The 20,132-nt window shown below is 38.8% G+C and overlaps 1 protein-coding gene across 4 annotated transcripts in view; it reads left to right on the top strand.

Annotated features, from left to right (window-relative positions):
- Positions 1-20,132, top strand: part of rabgap1l (RAB GTPase activating protein 1-like) — a 113,674-nt gene that overhangs the window by 87,986 nt on the left and 5,556 nt on the right. For 3 of the 4 annotated variants that reach the window (XM_027290169.1, XM_027290170.1, XM_027290171.1), the window contains 6 exons: positions 999-1,127; positions 14,397-14,489; positions 17,551-17,661; positions 18,210-18,314; positions 19,109-19,192; positions 19,638-19,709. In XM_027290169.1, coding sequence (XP_027145970.1) covers positions 999-1,127; positions 14,397-14,489; positions 17,551-17,661; positions 18,210-18,314; positions 19,109-19,192; positions 19,638-19,709 — 594 coding nt within the window. Of the gene's footprint in view, positions 1-998; positions 1,128-7,345; positions 7,596-14,396; positions 14,490-17,550; positions 17,662-18,209; positions 18,315-19,108; positions 19,193-19,637; positions 19,710-20,132 lie in introns of those variants that run through there. The other variant, XM_027290172.1, reaches the window with a different exon arrangement.

Genomic DNA, 20,132 nt, shown 5'->3' with positions numbered 1-20,132 from the left:
AGTATTTAAAGCATCTTGACATGTGGAGAGGAGTGCTTTCAAAGAACTAACTTTCCAGACAGTGCCCTCCCCTATAACATGTATACTTCCACCATCTTGCCAGACTTGAATGTATTTTGCAGCAGTTCCAGGTGGACTATTATTTTTTTGTTGTACCTTTTAAGCATTAAGCGCTTTGTGATTCACTATGAGGTTACAATTAGAATATCAAACTGCTTCAAGCAAGAAGTGATGAATGAAACACTTATAAGACAGAGGTCTGAATAAGAATGGAAAGTTAAATAGCAGACGGTAAATTGCTCCTAAGATGAAGTGAAGTAAAATGAGGATGGGATTCAAAGTGCTCTGAGGTTTCAGCCTCCATTTGTGATAATGGAAAAATGTCTGTGCTGTTCTTACAAGAGGGAACAGGTGATATGATGATTCAAAACCAGGAGTGCAGATCTCCCAGTCCAGTCTGCTGGTGACCACATACTCTTTAACCACTCATTTGGCTGTAGACCCTCCGCCAGACTATACACTTGTTGAAGTGTGAGAAACATGACATGTAGCGTAAATCTGTTATCTGTTGAGAATCTGACACTGCACAGCAGCCCTAGACTGGCTTGGTCTTGCTCTACAATGATGAATGAATGAATAAATATGTAATCTTTCAAGAACAGATTTATAGCACAATGTAGGTAATGTTGCCTTTCCTCTGGGTGCAGAGAGTGAGTAGGAGAATCATTTGCCAACGAGTATAGTGCACTTGATTTGTTCATTGTCATTTTACTGAACAAAATCAATAATGTCTCACACAGATAAACATTTCCTTAATCAAGTTGTACATATTCTGTCTTTCCTGAATATAGACATGTAATGACAGCCACCACTTGAAGCATGAAGAGCAAGTTGTTGGAGTCTACTCAGTGCTCTCTATGTCTGACTTTAACTAACTGTCTTCTGTCTCCATTTTCAAAACCTCTCCTCTCCTCCCACCTCCTCCTGTCTCGCTCCAGACATCTAAAGAGGACCTCTTACAGGCGGACTTTGAAGGGGCTCTCAAGTTCTTCAGAGTCCAGCTCCCTAAGCGTTACAGAGCTGCTGAGAATGCCCGAAGGCTTATGGAGCAGGCCTGCAACATCAAGGTAAGAACCCCTACAAACAAACACATTTGGTATCCCTTTTGTTCCTCACTTCCCAAGTATTTTTATTTTAAGTTAAGTCCACGCACATACAGTACCAGTCAAAGGTTTGGACACACCATCTCATTCAATGTTTTTCCTTTATTTTTATTACCTCCTATATTGTGGATTTACACTGTAGTCATGAAAACTATTAAAATCCATGCAACACAATAAGGAATTCCTGTCTTGGCATCTCCCATTGAGACACAAATACCTTTAACCAGCGGGGTCAGAGGTGCTTGACCCATGTCAAGTAGTGTTTTGGATGTTGCAGGGTTTCACTCCCTGGCCTTGTTGTTGTAGTATGGTGTGTACATACTACCATAAATTTGTCCACAGTACACTGCATCACCAGGGTAATGGTCTATTGCAGTGACTGCTGAGCTGTTAATTGGTGTATTTTTTTCCGTCTCTTTCTTGTCGATGTATTTGCAGCTCATTGTTCAGCTTAGATGCACTGCACTTAATGGAGAACCTGTCAGTCAAAAACAGGGGATAAGACTGTGACATGTGTCTTGGATTTTCTGGGACTTTCTGTTGCTGTTAAGTCTTTTTTTTTTTTTACCTTACCTTACCTTGTCTCACAGAGATTGCCTCTGCTCTCTTATTCTCTTTATTCCGAACAAGCCTGAAATGTAAAACGTATCACTTTCTGCACAGCAGGAAGGAACTACCACACAGCGAATGTTGAGAACAGGAAAAGCTTTTATGAAGTGGATATACTGTGTGTTAGATCTCGGCTGTGTTGGAGAAGCCTGATAGAGAAGGGAGAAAACATTACTGCATTATTTAAAGTGGCTATAATCAGATGACAATGTGAAAACGATGTGACAATGTGAAAGGGGTCATCACACTCATGAACATACAGAGAAATATCACTTGAATCTGCAGCTCCCCTCAGCTTTATAGAACTTTATAGAAGGTTTTAGCTCATCGTTTGTCTTTACGGCCCATAAATTTGTTGTTTTGGATCACTCTCATCGCTTTTATTGCATAGTTTAAATGCAGACCGCTGTTTTCAGTGAAAAAGCTCTGAACGCCCATGGTACACTACCTGCCCAGCACCAAACAACAAAGATACACAGCTGGCGACTAGCTGGGGAAAACAGTAAAGTCTTTAGCAGCTAAACGATAAACAGATAGTTCCCTCAGAAGGTGGTGGAGACCACAGTGGAAACCAAAAACAGAGCCAATAGAAAGTTAATATTGGGCATACATTCACATTGTGGCCAGACACACAATTCCAAATGAAATCAAACGTTGTTTAGTAACTGTTCAATGTGTAACTAAGCAACTGTAGCAACTTAAGGTCATGATGTGTCAGTGTAATGTTCACAACTTGTTCTAAGATGTGATTTAATTACGTTCTCTGCTGTTACCCTTTGCATTGTACTAAACAATAGGTTCCATGGATAGTAGTCACATTTTTCTTCAAAGCTTAGCAGGTACATACACACACACACACACACACACACACACACACACACAGGTTATCCTCCTTCTATTGACCTCAATAACACTGCTGGCATTTAGGGAATTTGCTGAGGTCACCAGAGACTAAAAGCAGTACATGGTGTATATTTTATAGTGTGCGTGTGTGTTGTGATAGAGGAAGGAAAGAGTTGACAGAGAATGATGAAAGAGATAATAATCCTCCCTCCACCCTTCTCTCTTTCTCTCTCGGTCCATGTCTTTCTATATCTACATACAGTTAATATTTCACATTTTAGGCATTTTCTGATTTTCTTATCTCAAAAAACTTTCAGTGAGTAAGCAGGTTGGAATGTTATGATGTGCTCAAGGGCATGTTGGCAGGATTCATAGCTCCAAGTGCTTAGAATCCCTCACCTCATGTTTACTGTGTTTCTGTGTTTTTATACATACAGGATATCCTGCACTGTGACACACTGTTTATCTCTCGTGGTTTGGTAGCATTTTGGCACTCTTGCACAATCCTGCAGCAGTCCAATCTGTCATGTCAAGCCTTATGTTGTACAAGAACATACACACTCAAACATGCAATGTACATGCTCACAAACTGAAAAAACACATGCTTTGCAAGCATAAACACAAAATTTGAAGTATCTACCACAGCATCAGTGCTCCTTTGCATTGACTCTAAATGTCTATTGAGCTCTACAGGAGGGACAAACGCCATAAAAATATTACCTTTTTTGTATTTTGATTATGGTGGAGGAGCTTTTCTCCAATAGGTGTTCAATTGGATTGTAATCCGGTGACTGAAGCCATGTCTTAAGATTCACATCATTTTATTCCTTATTTAACTACTAAGTGAGCCCTCTAGCCTCATGTGGCTGCCACTGCATCTGCATTTATTATGATTTACCTTCATTTTTTCAGATTTTTCCTTTTATCTGTCCCTTACCTATATAGGTAAACCCATTTACAGGATAATAGACATCCTCACACATACATCATACAGAAATGACTAAATCAGTTATCATCAAAACATGTATGCTGATTGAAGAGAGGCTGTTTTCAGGCGGATGAAGTGAGCTAAAACAGTCTGATAGCATGACTTAGCCTCAGGACAGACAGGAACACTTTGTATCTCTCTCTTCTCATCTCTTGATCATCCCTCGCTGATCTTTCGCTCCCCTGCTGTTCCTCGGCTTCCTCTCGTGTTGGTGTATTTATTTTTATACTTCTTTTTTCTTCTCTCAGACAAACCTTACAGAGGAGTTTTATTCTTGCTTGGTCACTCTTTTTTTGGCACACATGCATCAATTCAGAGTGCTGAATTAGTCGTTGACTCTGTGTCACTTCCTGTTCAGTTAGAAATAGAAATATCACAAACATCTGTCATCCTGCAGGAATGCTGGGAATTACCTTAGGCTGGACATTGTCACACCTTTGCATATACATTTGAGAGAATTCAAGCTTTTAGGAAGAAGTGACCGAATCACTGCCTTAAACATTATACAAAAAAAAAAAGGTTTACACATGTGTGTTTTTGTGTGTGTGAGGTCTTTACTCTTCAAAAACATGTTTCTACTGTTATCTTTTTAAATCAGCCACTCTTTAAGCTTTTAAAATAGAATATTCCCTCTGGAAAAAAAGTATGTGGGGCAAGTCAGTCAGAGGGAGAAAGATGTTAAAAAGACTTGATAGTAATGAGATGAGTGAGATGAGTTTTCCTTTCCTTCCACTCACTTTTTGCCACCCACCAACTCGAACTAGTGCATCAACAGATCACGGCATTTCACATCAGCTTGTGACATGTCACATTGCACGCTACATCAAATCACCCAGTTAAGCTATGCCACAATTATATCACGTGAAAAAGCTTCACAACATCATCTCCATCCACACGACACCCATCCTTCCATGCCATTATTTTTTAATCAATTATTTGATTAAATACACTGCCAGGAAAGCCTATCATAATTACCCAGAGCCCAAACTTCTAGAAGTGAGAATCCTATCAGTCTTCTGAATCAAGGATTTTGATTATAAGCCATTATGTTGTAAGCGTCCATGGTAGAAATTATCACAAGCTATGACATGGTGAAACAATGGTATATGCTCCTGTAGAAGCCCCAAGTCTGTAAGTCTGTAAGTCTGTGTTTTAAGAAAACAGTACATATTCACACATCAGACTGGCAAAGCTGGTGCTGATATCGATACAGCTACATCTATTTAACTTCTACTGTCCAGTCAGCTGAGAGCAGGTAAAAGGAAAGCCAGAAAGCAGGACGAAAATGGAATTATGTAACAAATAAACCTAATCATTTTTACATGACTTTCAATGATTAAATGGTTAAATGTAGTTCTAGAATAAGGGAGCTAGTAGATGCAGTATTTTGCTGAGAAGAGAGTTGGGAGACCTAAACCACGAGCCTGTCTAAGCCATTTTTGCTCTCTGCTCACCCCCTTTACATATTTTTCTCTGTCGACGTCTAAATCGGATCAAGCTGAACTCTGTAAGCTGCTTAAAACATCGAAAGAATTCACTGGCACCTTGGCTTGATGAACACAACGGGCAGTAGGGAGGCTTAGCCGTTCTGGGGATTATAGACTAAATTTGAATTTCTCAGCCTTCTTAAACATCCGCCAGACCGCAGCTGGAGTGATGACTTTTCAGAAGAGAAATGTTGTATATTCACTTGCTGCTCAGGGTTTGACTGATTAATCTGGTATTTACCAAGTCCTCCCAACAGTAGAGCTTAACTTTAAGAGACTGAGGAGAAAGAAGACAGAAGGACGCGTGTATGGAGACTGACTGGATAATTTATAGAGAAGCTTTGATATAGAGCTCCAGAGAAAGACCTACATGGATGGATAAAGACTCAGACGCTACAGATACTTTTAAAAAGATTTACAGTGACTTACAGATCTAAAGTATAATGTAAGATAACCACATTGAGTTTCAGGGTGACAGTTTTATTTCTTAATATACAACTCAGCCATCTCAACAGAATTGACAGACATGGTTTATTTGTTTCTAGTTTTATGATTGTGAACAGATAATTTAATCATTGAGCCATCACACAGACAGTGTTCACATGTCTAGCTTGTAAATGATCTAATCATAGTATAATAAATAAATATAAGTGTTGTTCACACATAAGATGAAACAAGCAGACAATTTTGACTTCGAGCTTACTATGGTCAGACACAAGCTAGTTCTTTTTTTTTAAATCTAATTTGCCCTGAATTCTGAATTCTGGGTAAACTGATACTATAAAACATGACTGACCCAACAATCACGTCAAACTGCTTAGTTGTGATGACACCAGCAGCAAAAGAATTCAACAGTTACAAATTACAATGTTGTCCTTGGTATTAAATTCAGTAAAGACGGGATAATCAAATCTCATAGAAGAACTGGGATGCTGTGGCTTCGACAAACCTCCTGGCTGGTTATGTTCATATAAATTAAGATGACTTTTCTTAAGCTACAGCTCACAGGGCCAGATTTTCAGGAGAAAGTGCTGAGTAAATGCAACTAAAATTCACACTGTAAATATCTTACTAAACTCTTAGCTTATAACGATTTAACAGCTCATTTTAACTTAGTGAACATAAAATAGTTGATTGATTTTATGTTTCCTATCTTTCGAAAACATTTTTTTCATCGTCTATTATGTTATTTTTAAATATATAAATGTAATCTATATAAATGTTTTATTTATATGTTACATATATTATTTATATATTTTACTTCAATCATTCAGTGTAGCTCACTAGATATTTTTGTAACATGCTCACTCTTTCCCTTTACGCAAATTATTTTGAGTTTCACTTTGTGAACCGCTGCCTTATTTTTTAATACACCTGTGCTATGAGCTGTGAATCTGCGTATTAGGCTAACACTCACACTAAAGAAATAGTTTTTATATATGATGCACAATTCTCCCTAGATATGCATATGCATGAAGGAGAAGACCAATGTCACTTGATGTATTGCTGCAGAGCTATTCAGAGATCAGTCTACCTCACCTAACTGTTAACTTGTTTCTGTTTCTTAAGTGAGAATAAGTGTGGTATTAAAGCACAATGGCAGTAAAAGACACATCAAGAGAGAGACAACAGGAACTCATAGATAACTGGGGAATTGTTGATGCCTTTCTCCTGTCGGGAGGAAACAGGAGGAGCTTGTTGCTATCACAATAGCAACATAGTCAGGTAGTTTTTAGCTCTGGGGTCCTTTGGGAGGCCGTTGCAGTATTCAGGCATCGTCCAGGACAGCCATGAAGCTGCTTTCATTTCACTTCCTGGGTTTTATTGTTGGAACGATGTGCAACTACGAACTTGTCACTGTGGTTCATCTGACAACTTCCTTCCTATCTCTCTTAACCTCAAACACGTACACTGTCTCACAAAGTGATGTGTAAACAAGCCTGTATCTTTATTTTTAAAAGCAGCTAACCTCCAAACTGCAACCTAAAAAGAGAAGCTAAGAGTGTGAGGGAGAGGGAGAGGGGCACAAATTAGAGAGATGATAAGGGGGGGGGGGGGGGTGAGTACTCAGTCAGTGGAAAGGAAGAAAAAGCAAACTCATCCTCCTTTGTCACACACTTCTAGCATTACAGAGAGGGAGAGAGAGAAACAAACAGGTGTGTTGTACTGCCCTCTCGCTCCCCTCGCCCCTCCTCCTCTGAGTGGGTGGGGCTCGGATCCTGAGGGACTCTTGAAAGCAGCCAGTCTCCTCCTCCACTCTCAGAGAGAAACAAAACCTGTCAGCTGCACTCCTCTCCTTCTCCTTCTCCACCACTTTTCTTCCTCCTTCTTGTGCTTCTTCATCCTCTCCTCCTCCTTGCTGTTGGGGCAAGAGGAGTCAAGATGATGCAAGAGGTGTCCATCATGGTGGCATACGACGCTCATGTAGTGGACCGACCCGGTGAGGAGGACACCTTGGCTCGCTTGGTTGCCCACTCCAGACCTCTCAGAACTCCCAGACCGGTGGTAGGTCTGTTCTCCCGTCACTTTGTTTTTTTTTTTCTTAACTCTGATGGGATGTGATCACAACTATTCATTCTTTCTCTCTTAGAGTTTTTAGGCAATAGAAATGGAAAGAGGAGTTCACCTGCTTTTTTGTTTTTATCAGATGTTGTTGGTTGTCAGTAGTTTTTTAAGATTTCACAGAAACTACATGTTCATTTCCATGAGGTAGAGGTAGAGCTAGTTGTATGAATGTGTGGGTGTGTGTTGTGTTCCTACTGAAAATGTGTCTGATGTTTGAGGTTACAGAGCTTTGTCAGTCAGTCCAGACGCAGAGCTCGTTTGTGGCTGTCAGTTTGTTTCAATTACTTATATAAATCTGCAATCAATGGAGACCTTGTGTGTGTGTGTGTGTGTGTGTGTGTGTGTGTGTGTGTGGATGAGGGTGTGTGTTTCCTCACATGGGTAATTGAATTCCATGGCCTAGTTTTCTCTCAGATGTCCAGTTGGTTTTGTCCTTATTTCAATATTCAAACTCTTGGAGTGCCACCTTACATAAGAGCAGGTCACCCTTATACCCACACACACGGTCTCTCTCTGGTACTATAATACCCAGCATGGCACTATAGTGCGTGATCTCACCTTGGAGGTTTGGGACTAATTCCATTTTCTGCTACAGCATTTAGGTCAGAATCTAAAAGTGGGCCCGGTACCATTTCCTGCAGCACCAAGCATCTTTATTCGCATTACCTGACTCGGTGTGGCCCCTTTGTCCTCGACCTGGCCTCAAATGTTTGTGCTGAAAGTTCTGGGAAGCAAGTAGGAGAGTACATCTGCTGGTTTGAACTATGAAACTACAAGTGTGTATGTGTTTTTGTCTATCAGCAACCATGTGTAGTGTTGTCTGAAGCGGCCTTGAGCAAGATGCTGAGCCCTCAGCAGAGTAGGCTTCATTCTGCCCCTGGTATTTCAGGAATATTACTAAATGAAGTTTGAGATGTTTTCCTACATTCTCAATATTTTTATGGTCAGAACACTTTTCTGCAGTTTTGTAGCTTGGTGATCTGAGAATTGTAACTTTTTGTGCTGACTGTAAATCACTCTGGATAAATATATCAGCTACACAATTAAAGCAAAGTATCAGTGTAAAGGGCAGCAGTCTCTTGGAAAGTCAGTGAATTAGATAGAACTAATGAATTTCCCTGAATTATTAGAGAAAGTCAGGGTTTTTTTTGTTTGTGTAAATTTCCCAACATATTTAAATATTTATTGCATATATTTGTAGACTGGAAAGAAACAGCTTCTGATTTAAAGAAACAGAAGCAGTTTTGAAATTTCAATTCAATTTTATGTATATAGCGGCAAATCATAGAATAGCATGACAATTATCATATAGAGCAGGCCTAGACCGTACTCTTTATAATATTATTTACAGAGAATCAGCAAATCTTGAATATGACCGAGCTCAGGCGTGGCCTTCTGCTGTGACCAGTTGAGTTTAAATGGGGAGATGGGAAGGTGACAAACAAAGATAATTAACAATAATGATCACTACAACTATTATGTAAATACTATCAATATTATATGTAGTAGGTGTCAGACTGAACCACAGCAGCAGGTGCAACCGCAGTCCTCAATCTATGTGTAGCTATGATTCATGGGAAGCTGTGAGACGTTAGTAAAATGTGTTGGACATGAACATGTGCAGATGGAGAGAATGGTGTGTGATTGTAGCTGTAGTCAGTCTGTATGTTTGAATAAAGGCCTTGCCTCTGACAGGTAAGCTCAGCCCAGTTTTGTGTTTCATTACACAGTCATGCTGTAGTGTTTGTGTGTTTTAGGGGTGTTGGAGAGCAGCGGGTTACCTAATCAGTCACTAGACTTCAGCTTGTCTGTCGATGATTTCTGGTTTAATGTCTTACTCAAAGAGAGCCACACTTGAGCTTCACAGGCTGTACGTGTAAAATTACAATTAAGGCATTGTAGGTCAAAGATAAAAACAGCAACTCTTTCCTGTATTGTGCAATAACATACACTGAGAAAGAGGCTGCCTCTCTTGTCTTTTTTGTATCAGCATGGTGGTGTAAACCCAATGGAACCAGACTCAAACCCTCAACATGCTTAAGTGTCCTTGTGCAAAACAGACTCTCTACCAGCTGCTGTTCTCCAGCTGACCTTGATCTCTAAAATCTACTCTTCACATGTATTTAGATTAAGTAATTCAGCTGAGTTTTTAACAAAAGGTCAATCATTTCAGACTCATAGTGATATATGTGTAATAAATTACAATTAGAGAAATGGTAGCAAAGTAAATCTTTAAGATCTTTAACCCTGGCGCGATTTCTTTTTTCCCTACAAACTTATTTTATACAATTAGTAGTATGAATACAATGTATGTATACAATGTAGTATTTGAAGTGTTTCTTTACAAAAAAATATAGCTGCAAGCAGCTTTGAAGTGTTTCTTTACAAAAAAATATAGCTGCAAGCAGCGATGGGGGTGCCTAGCAGCATAGCAGGCAAGCCTATGCCGGAAGGTGTCATGAGACCATACACCAAGTTTCAAGGCATCGCAGAGATATTAGACCACTGTTTGGCGGCTTCGCTGCCGATTTGGATTGGCTGTTACAGCAAAAGAGTTTGGAGTTAAGACATGAAGCTTCAACCATGAGCCAGCCATGGTCTTCAGACCATATCCATCAAGTTTCATATAAATCAGACAAAGTGTGTGCTCTGTAATCATAAACGTGTTTTTGACTAAATTCAAAATGGCCACCAAATCTTTATGGATGTATTACAGAGTTCTTTACCAAATGTACTGGGATGTCTGAGAGTATCAGTCAACACTGGAATCAAGGTTAAAGTCCAAAGCAATATGAAGATATGAGCAAAAATGCATTTTGGCTACTTATCGTGCTCCCTAAAGGTCAAAGGTCACCAAATTATTGGGCCTGTCAAAGAAGTTGTCATGAGTCTGTGGTAGAAGTTTGAAGTCAAAACATCAAACTGTTGCTGAGAGATGGCCTCACTTCTTGTTTGGCGGCGTCGCCGCTGAGTTTGATTGGCTGCCACGGGCAAACAGAAGCGAAATTTTGTCAAGTCTCATGGAAATTGGACAATCTCTTTTTCATAAAATTCAAAATGGAGGAAAATCCAATATGGCGCAAATTGACGTTCATAGTTGAACTCGACTTGATCCAAGGATTTCAACGGTCCAGAGTTATTAAGCTGAATGCACTTCAAACTTTGACGTGTTGGTGGTGCTAGAGAGTTCAATATATGGGCATGAAAATTCTTGAGGTTTACAATGGGACTGTGTGCCAAGTTTCAAAACTTTTCACCATAGCGTTCTAGGGGCTGCCATAGACCTCAATTGCAGTGGAAACGGATCAATAAGAAAGGCTACAAACACAATGGTTGCCTTCGCTGCTAGGCACCCAACTATGTGAAATGATTAACACAGTAATTTCCACTCATACAAGCGACCCAGTGGTTTTCTCAAAACTTAACTTCATTTGTAAGTGGAAAGTTGAGCATCATGGGGGGGAAAAAATCATCCTGCAGTTTGTGTGTTAACCTGCAGAAATCAGTGTCAAACCAACGCATCACATACAGTGAGCTTGGAAAATATGATGCAACCGATGTCTTTAGTTGGTGAAGTAGATGCTGTAGGAGATGTTTAAAGGCATTAAATGAGTATGTTTGAGGAGTTGAAAGCAAAAGTGAGTGGTGGGTTTTTGAGGCTTGTGGCTGAGTTCAGCTCTCAAAACCAAAACAGCAATTCTGAAGGTGTCTGGAAAGAAAACTCTCACACATCATTCTCTTTCTCACGCATTCAGTAAATGTTTTTGAGCATTAAGCTAGCATTGTTTCAACACACACAAGTGGACACAGAGGGAAGTAAGTTTTGTTTCATCATGCTGTGAAAATTCAGTGTCAGAGAAGCTAACAATAGAAACCACATCAACACCAATCACAATTTTGAAAGGACTTCTTTCCCATGTGAAACATGAGCTATGTAAATTTAAGGCTGGACTGATGTGTCAGGCCACAAAAGAATTCCATCACTGCTGTTTCAGGAGAGAGTAGAGTGTACTGTAGAGGGGTAAATTTCTTTTTTGCACCCTTAAAACACAGTTTGTGGTCGATGGTCAGATTAAACAACTCAGCTAAAACATAATGAAAACAAACATGCTGACACATTTTTGATGCCAGCTAAAAATCTTATCTCCTAGATATCAACTTTCAGGAACTAAAAAGTCCCACTTTTCATCTCAAGTAGGACAAACTCTCATTTCCAGATAGCTGAACGTCATAATGAGTACTGAATTCACTAATAGATGCAAAACACCTCGCAGCACCTTGAATGTATATGGTTGTGTTGATGCATGCTGGGGAACACCACGTTCATTTTGTCTGCATTGTTTTGTTACAATAAAATCATTATTAACCAGCCTACAGAGACTAGGCTGCTCTTTCTTCCCACACAGATAACAATCGAATGAGTCTAAGCTCTGCTATCTGTTGGGGAGTTGTGTTTCAGATAGATTGTGTGACGTTCATTCACCTCGGTGGTTCCTGGGTTGTAGAGGTCAAGGGTTAACCCACAGGTCAGTGAGCAGGACAGGTAATTGCTGTCTTGGTAGGAAAAGAAAGGATGCAACTAAGGAAGAGAAAAATCAGTCACAGACACAGAAGACATTATGACTAAATGCTAATTTAAAGCTTAAGATAATAATCTCTGACATCCCCTGTACCGTGTGTCCCTCTGATTGCTTCAGAACAGCAGTGATCCAGCCTGTACCTAATTCATATAGGCTTTTGTACTTACTGTTCTGTCCTGTAACACTTTTCTTAGGCTTTTGTACTTACTGTTCTGTCCTGTAACACTTTTCTGTTACGAAAGAGGTGATCTTTAAGACATAACACGCTTAAAGAAATAAACAGCACACAACTGCACCCAGATAGCGGTGACTCAGGTACTTGACTCGATTTAAACACAGTACAGTGCACACATGCGTGCACAAACACACATGCCAGTCTCAGAAGAGGGGGTCATGTGACTGAGACTGACCTGGAATCCCCAGCTCTAACGGTGGGCGCTATGGCAACGCTGTTTCCACACAGGGGCGATAACATTACCACCCACATGCAGCACACACACACACACATACACACAGATGCAGTTGAATATCACTCAGTGTTGTCTCATATTTCACAATTCAGAATTTCACTATACTGAATTGGATTTCCTGTTTTGGAAGATACTTTATGTCGTATGTTCATGTGATGTCATGCGTCAGATTTTGATTTTGTGTTTGCACTGCTCCGTTTCTGAGATTAAAAAGATCTTAGATGTGCTTCAGTGAACACAGTTTAACTCTCTGTGGCCCTTATGTATCTAACCTTCTATAACAGAAGGTCACATGCTCAAAAAGTTATCATAACTAGCTGTGGAGTACTTCATTAGACAGCATTAAATAAAATAAAGAGAAGAAACTGATTCAGCTATTCTCACACTGTTGTTAGAGAAAATGTTTAAAGGTCCAGTCAGTATATCTGAGCTCATAAAGTACAGAAATGTTTACACAACTATGTTTTCCTAGCTGAACATAATTATATAAAATATAGAAGCTTTGTTTTATTCCACTTTACAAATATATTGCTGATGTAAACAAACTTTAACAGCATCAAAATAGATTGATAGCTTTCATTGTTTATTAAAAGCTTTCTCAATCAGTGTGGCAGATTAGCTACCAGTCCTGTGTTTAGTAATAAGGTTTCCCTCAGTGTTGCATTTGAATCACAGATTAAAACATTTTAAACCATTACAGCATAGACAGCCGAAGTTACACAAAATAAATCATTTGCATTTGGGCTTCACATTGTTTCCTGAACGAGGCTGCATTAGTAGCAACACAGCGAGGCAAAATTCTTGTTGGCTTTCATTAGCAAATGACCGAGTTCAGTCTTTATGTCACCTCAGTTTCCGTTGTCTTTCATCTCAGGAGGAAATGAATGGCTGTTGGTCTTTTACCTTGTGGTGTAAACTGAAAGTTTCTCAGAATAATTCTTAGTGGCTGATTTGTAGTTACTGTAAATTAATTAACATTTGTGCTCAGTGTAATGTGGGTGGGTCTCTTATATTTTGACATCATATCTAGTGTGAAAATAGAGAGAGAGAGAAAGACATGCACTGGTAAATCATATAAAATATATAGAGCAGATTGGCAAAAGAAAGAAACTGGGCAACATGAAACACGATATGACAGTATTATAGCAACAAATTTCAGAGCTACTTCAGTTAGTTGTGACTTTGTGTTTCAGTCTGTTTGTCTATGAGTCGTAACCTTTCAGTTTCTTTTGATATTGGTCATACCTGAAGCTTTTCTTTTACTGCAGGCATCCACATTGAGCAACACTGACATATTGTTGACACACCTGATTGAATATCTACTGTAGTATAAATATATGAATGGTAACTGGATGTTGTTCTTTAAAAACCTGCCACAGTGTCTTAGAGCATGACACCTTAATTATACTCACGCCTGGCTGTGGCTGACCTCTGAACCCTCCAGTGAAATGTCAAGTGGTATTTGTGTCTCAGGGAGAAGGCAGGAAAGTAAAATGATTACTGAGAGAAGAATTTAAGGCCAGAGAAGTGACATCTCAATGACAGCTAGTGGGCATGATCATTTCTTTTGAGAACAACTTCACTGATCATGGCACTAAAAGCCAGAATTTCGCTTATTATGTCTCTCAAAAGTAAGTAAGATTTTAGTGCTTTGGTTGAAATAATCATGTCAATTGACAATGTGTTTTCAGGTTCCAACCAAAAAGCTGAAGAAGTTTGAGAAGGAATATCAGACACTGAGAGAGAGCCAGCTGCAACAAGAGGACCCCATAGACCGATACCAGGTAAGATGTGTATACAAACATGTTAACATGCAAGATATCTTTCTTTTCTTCCATTTGTTACTTGTGGTAAATAGTTTTATTCACCCCACCATGTGGGGAAGTTAAATTCACCCCCCTATTACACATTACCAAAGCTGTGTGTGTTGGTAATGTGTAATAATATGAGATGGTATGAAAACTCTTAGCTCCTTGATATAAATTTTGAAGTTGGTGATGAAAGAGCAGTTAAAATTAACCATGTTTCTAATATTAGAAATCTTCTTTTGAATACGATATTGTTTTGTCAAACTGTACCTTTGTGAAGATTTTTGACACCGTTCGGTCTTGAAATGTGTCTTTTCACACAGCAAAGTCTCTTAACGTTATTGGTCCAAACGTTTATTTTTGGATGAAGCTGCTGGGTGTTGTCAGAGGTTTGTTGCTGCTGAAAGTGACTTTAACTTCAGAGGTATAAAAAAAAAAATAACAAAAAAAACAGGAAAGATAAGGCAGATATTTAGAGATTCAGACAAACACAAACTGTCAACAGACAGCATCTCTTCCTTTCTTTCCTGTCTTCATCTTTATCTGGACATGTAAATATCAGGTTACAGTGATTCTGTCGTATGACTATATCACTCAGAGTTTAGGAAACTCTAGTTGTACAGTAGTCGTTGTGGAAGGTAGGGAAGTTCACTGTCAAGCATTTGTTCTTTGCAACTACTTCATAGAAACACCTCCCCTCTTTGACCCTCACCTTCACAATGTACTGGACTTGTGTAAACAAACTTGGTTCGCTGATTCGTTGCTTACGGTCAAATTCCCAAATTCCTTTGGCCTCAACTGGATAAACTGAAAAACGCTTGGTTTCCTAGTTTGTGAAAATTCTCAAAATACTTTTAAAGCCATTGGTCTGCTTTCTTACTGTAGATGAGTTGAAATGTTCCGGTATAAACAGAAAACCCGTCTTCTCTCAGCCAAACACATCAGTGAGCAGTTTCCTAGTCAATAAAATTCTTGTGACTGGATAACATAATAAATTAATGGAAACGAGAATAAAAGAAATTCTGAAACAAAAATTATACATATTTTTGTTTCAGAATTTTTTTTATTCTCGTCTCCATTAGTCAGAAGTAATATGTTGTGTACACAGCGCTGCTGTACAGTACAAGCTGCTGGTTCTGGAGGGAAGGAAGGAAGGACTTTTATTGTAGATAAGATGTTGGATCAGAGCCACCTCCTCCGTAATCAGTGGAAACATTTTCTTACAGAGCAAGAAGACAAAAAGGACACGGAGCAGGAATGTTGCTGCTTGTAAATGAGCACAGCATTGAAGGAATTACTTTTTGGATTTCAGTTACTTTGTGCTTCCTGTAATTCTACAAATCAACATTTTTAGTTTGAATTGGTTTACACTGCAGTTTTAGGTATGTTCTCACTGTCTTGTGTTGTTTGGAGGGGGGCTTGTGTCTTGTTTGCTGTATACATGTAAAATCTGCATTTGGCTTTTTTAGGCCAGGTGTACATTTTCTTGGCTTCTTTCAATGTTTAAAAAAAAATAGAGAGAGAGCGAGCGAGAGAGAGAGACAGAGAGAAGCTGGTGAGTGTCAGACAGAGAAGGGAAACTCAGGATCATGTGTTTAGGTTTAGTCTGTGCTGCTGAAGGCTCCATATGAAGACGTTGTTGTGACTGAGGACTGCAGCACGGTAAGCTGCCTCTGCTCCATCAAAAATTATATTATGCAACTTTTTCTATCCTAAACTTGTGTGAGCTTTTATATTTTCTAATTGATATGTTTTAGCTATGTTGATTAACCTTTTAGCACAATAGTTTAAGATTTTAGCATATAAACATATGTCCATATGACATGTGGATGTCTGCAGCAGAGAAGAATCTCCCACCCACCCAAACTGTTTAAAGCCATCTCTTTTCTGCTCACAGGAAGTGATTAATTCAATCTTAAGAGCCACACACAAACTGCCTCCAAAGCATGTGATTGAGTCTGTCTGTGTATAGAGCGCACGTGTATTTATGCTTTGTGATCTGATTTTCTTTTTATATGTGTGTGTGTGTGTGTGTGTGTGTGTGTGTGTGTGTGTGTATTGTGTATATATATATATCTTATATATATATATCTATATTATATATATAATATAGATAGATAGATAGATAGATAGATAGATAGATAGATAGATAGATAGATAGATAGATAGATATAGATATAGATATAGATATGTGTGTGCGCATGAAGTTAATTAGGGGTAGAAGAGGTCACAAGTGACAGGATATCAGGGTCTGGTGATGGCTCGTAACCGTGACAACTGCTTCGTCTCATTGAGTCATGGTCATGTGAGACTGTTTACAGGGAGACCAGTAATCATGAGACTCCACTAAATGTCTACAATGGGGTCTTTAAGATGTGTGTGTCGTGGCAGGGTGAAGCTTTATTAAGTTTTTGGGTGCCAGCAATCAATTAAAATTCAGACAAATTGAAGAGGCACTGCTGCCGTTTCCTGATCAGTGATTCTACCTCATTAAATAAACTACATAAAATAAAATACTGCCAAGAGAATAACAAGGTTGTTTGTCCTCCTATGTTATCTGTAGGAATGCAGCGATCAAAAGATAAAATGTCAGTCTTCCAACCATAAAGGCTCAGCTACACCGAGGGTTTCATTCACTTACAATCAATGAAGTAGCGGTCAGTTAATAGTTAGTTTTCAGTGCAACGAAAACGGTAACAAAACAGGTAAAGGAGCATTGCTCTGTTTATATATTTAACACTCAACAAAATCTGCTCAAGGGCGTAAGAGATGTTCTCAGTTTCCTTCTTTAATTTTTACTAAAACTGTGAAAAAGCAACAATCAAACTATACACATCTGTAGTGTTCTAAAGTAAATAAATGCATTATATTGTACCATCAGAATCATTCTTGAATAATTAGTTATCAGTTATCAATTTGTAGATGATAAATGTTTTTTTTACATTACAGCATTCATACAAAAACATCACATGCTGTAGTTTGTGTTGTTATTAAACCCACTAATACATCGTCCAACTGTGTTTGTTTGTTTGTCCAGAGGGAGAACCGTCGTCTACAGGAAGCCAGTATGCGACTGGAACAGGAGAATGATGACTTGGCCCACGAACTGGTGACCAGTAAGATTGCTCTTCGGAACGACCTTGACCAGGTAACACAACAACACTGCAGACCTACAATACATTCTTCATACTTTGTATCAAAGCTGATGTTGTAGATGTGTTGGATTCTTGTTTAGTTAGGTTGTGTTTACATATAGTATTTGTTCACATTAGTTGTTGTCAAATCCACATGCATAAGCTTTCAGAAAAGCACTGCAAAATGTATTCTTGGATATTGTTCTGATTAAACCCTTTCTCTGGCAGCAACATAAACAGACAAATGTAGCTCTAAGCAGAAAAACATATTATTTACATACATACATATCCATATAGCCTTTCCTGATATTTAACACTCATCCTAACCACGTATTGTTGAGGTGCTGATTCAGTGTGAATCTATGTATTAATAAGTAAATAGCAAAGATTATAAAAGTACAGATGTTTCCCCGGCATAAAGTCATCATTAAATCCCAAATCTGTGATTAGTAAACCTCTTATTGCTTCTGCTTGGTCTGCATGTGAACATGGCACTGTGCTACAGATGCAAATTTGGTATTAAACGAAGAGTCTCTGTATGTTTGTGTGTTCATGCACTCAGGCAGAAGACAAGGCCGATGTTTTAAACAAAGAGCTGCTGAGCACTAAGCAACGTCTGGTGGAGACGGAGGAGGAAAAGAGACGACAGGAAGAGGAGACGGCTCAGGTAACATCTGCTACGATAGGCCTTATTGGTCAATAGGCTCAATGATCTATGCAGCTTTGTTCATGGTTACTTCCTATTACAAAACTAAAGTTTTAGCACATTTTTATTAGGCAATCTTTTTTATGGGGGTATGTGTCTCCTGTGGAGCCGAAATAATGTCTTCACTATGTTAGAAGTATGTAAAACTCCACTCCAACTCAGTTAGGAATTAATGACTCAAATCATTTTCAGTCAGCGGCTAAAGAAAATGCAACATCATCAGCAAGCTATAAGTCTCCTTGTCACAACAAAATAAGTGTGTGAGGGAATCAGAGCAGAGATCCAATACAGTTGTCTAGAAAATGTGTCAACATATCACCATTTTAAATGATACTCAGTAGCTATGCAATTAGTATTGATCAACAACTCAATAAACTCTCAACGAAAATTTATGGCCTCTATTTTTGAACATTAAGGGCATCATTAAAACTCATATTTCACGATAGCGCAGCCTTTTCTGTGTTCAGGTAGTACTAATGAGTTTGAGGTATAGTATGGATCAAAGTATTAATGAGTTGTGGTTACTATCAATCACTAAAGTGGTTAATACTTGTAAAGTTCATGATTCCTTAAAGAGAGACTGATGCATATGCACAGCCATAGTATTTGAAGTCTGCATTCTTTCCGAGGCCATTTTATCACCCGTCATTTATCTATCATCTAAAAACTATGTTATAGTGTTATGTCCTGTCAGCTCATCCTCCTCATTAATCTACAGTCTTGTGTTTTTGTCGTCTTGTTTTGTCTCTTTTCAGCTGAAGGAAGTGTTCAGGAGGGAGCTAGAAAAAGCAGAGCTGGAAATCAAGAAAACCACGGCGATCATAGCTGAATACAAACAGGTTGGACAGTTTTAATAACCTAAATGCAGCTGCTGTGTTTAAAATGGCTCACTACAGTCAGTGCATTGGACTCCAGATTTTACAAAAATTGTTAACTCCAATGATCTGTACATTTGCTTTTCATATATTATTCACACTTCTTTTTATCTTACGTGCACTTTGCAGCAGTTTTTATGTGTTAATGTGTAAATAATGCTAAACAATTAACATATCAATGTGAAAATCTTATAGAAGTATCCAAAATATGTTTTAAACGTCATATACTGCTGCAAAAAATATCTGTTTTACAGAGTACCAGGTTAATAATGATTGAACTACAGACCAGGTTAAGCCCCAAAAAAACAGATAAAGGTCATACTGCTTTTTCTGGAGAAAGTTTGTTTCAGCAAGTCTTAGATCAAATGCGTTATCTCTTATATAGCCTGATCTTTTCTCTGTGTTTCAGATCTGCTCCCAGCTGAGCACCAGGCTGGAGAAACAGCAGGCAGCAACAAAAGAAGAGCTAGACATCGTCAGGGTGAGATTAATGCACGACTACTGTAGAATGTATCAGATGCAAATTAGGAGTCTTTCAAACTGCTAACTAAAGTCGCAGTATGTTGCTTCACACAACAGTCTTTGTCTCTGAGTTCAGTTAAGACAAGCCCAGGTTGGTAAATTATCACACATAAAGGCCCTGATTGCACACACAATTATTCCACACTTAGCTCTATTCAAACGTGATGTTGCTCTTTGTGGGTGTAAACGTGTTTCATCTTAGGCCTGGATGTGGCCAGTTGAAATGGGAAGTATTAGTTGGACTTAACACTGACAGGATCAGGTAGTTACTGTAAGTTTGCTTTGATTTAATATTAATACTACTAATAAGCAGGTTAGATGTGGCTGAGCTGTGCAATAATTTTCTGCACTCAACAAAGACTGGTGTTTTGTAGATGGCTGG

This window comes from Larimichthys crocea, chromosome XVII, assembly GCF_000972845.2.
Source record: "Larimichthys crocea isolate SSNF chromosome XVII, L_crocea_2.0, whole genome shotgun sequence".
In the NCBI taxonomy this organism is placed as follows: Eukaryota; Metazoa; Chordata; class Actinopteri; family Sciaenidae; genus Larimichthys; species Larimichthys crocea.
The sequence above is the reverse complement of the archived record's forward strand: the minus strand, read 5'-3'. Positions and strand labels throughout refer to the sequence as shown.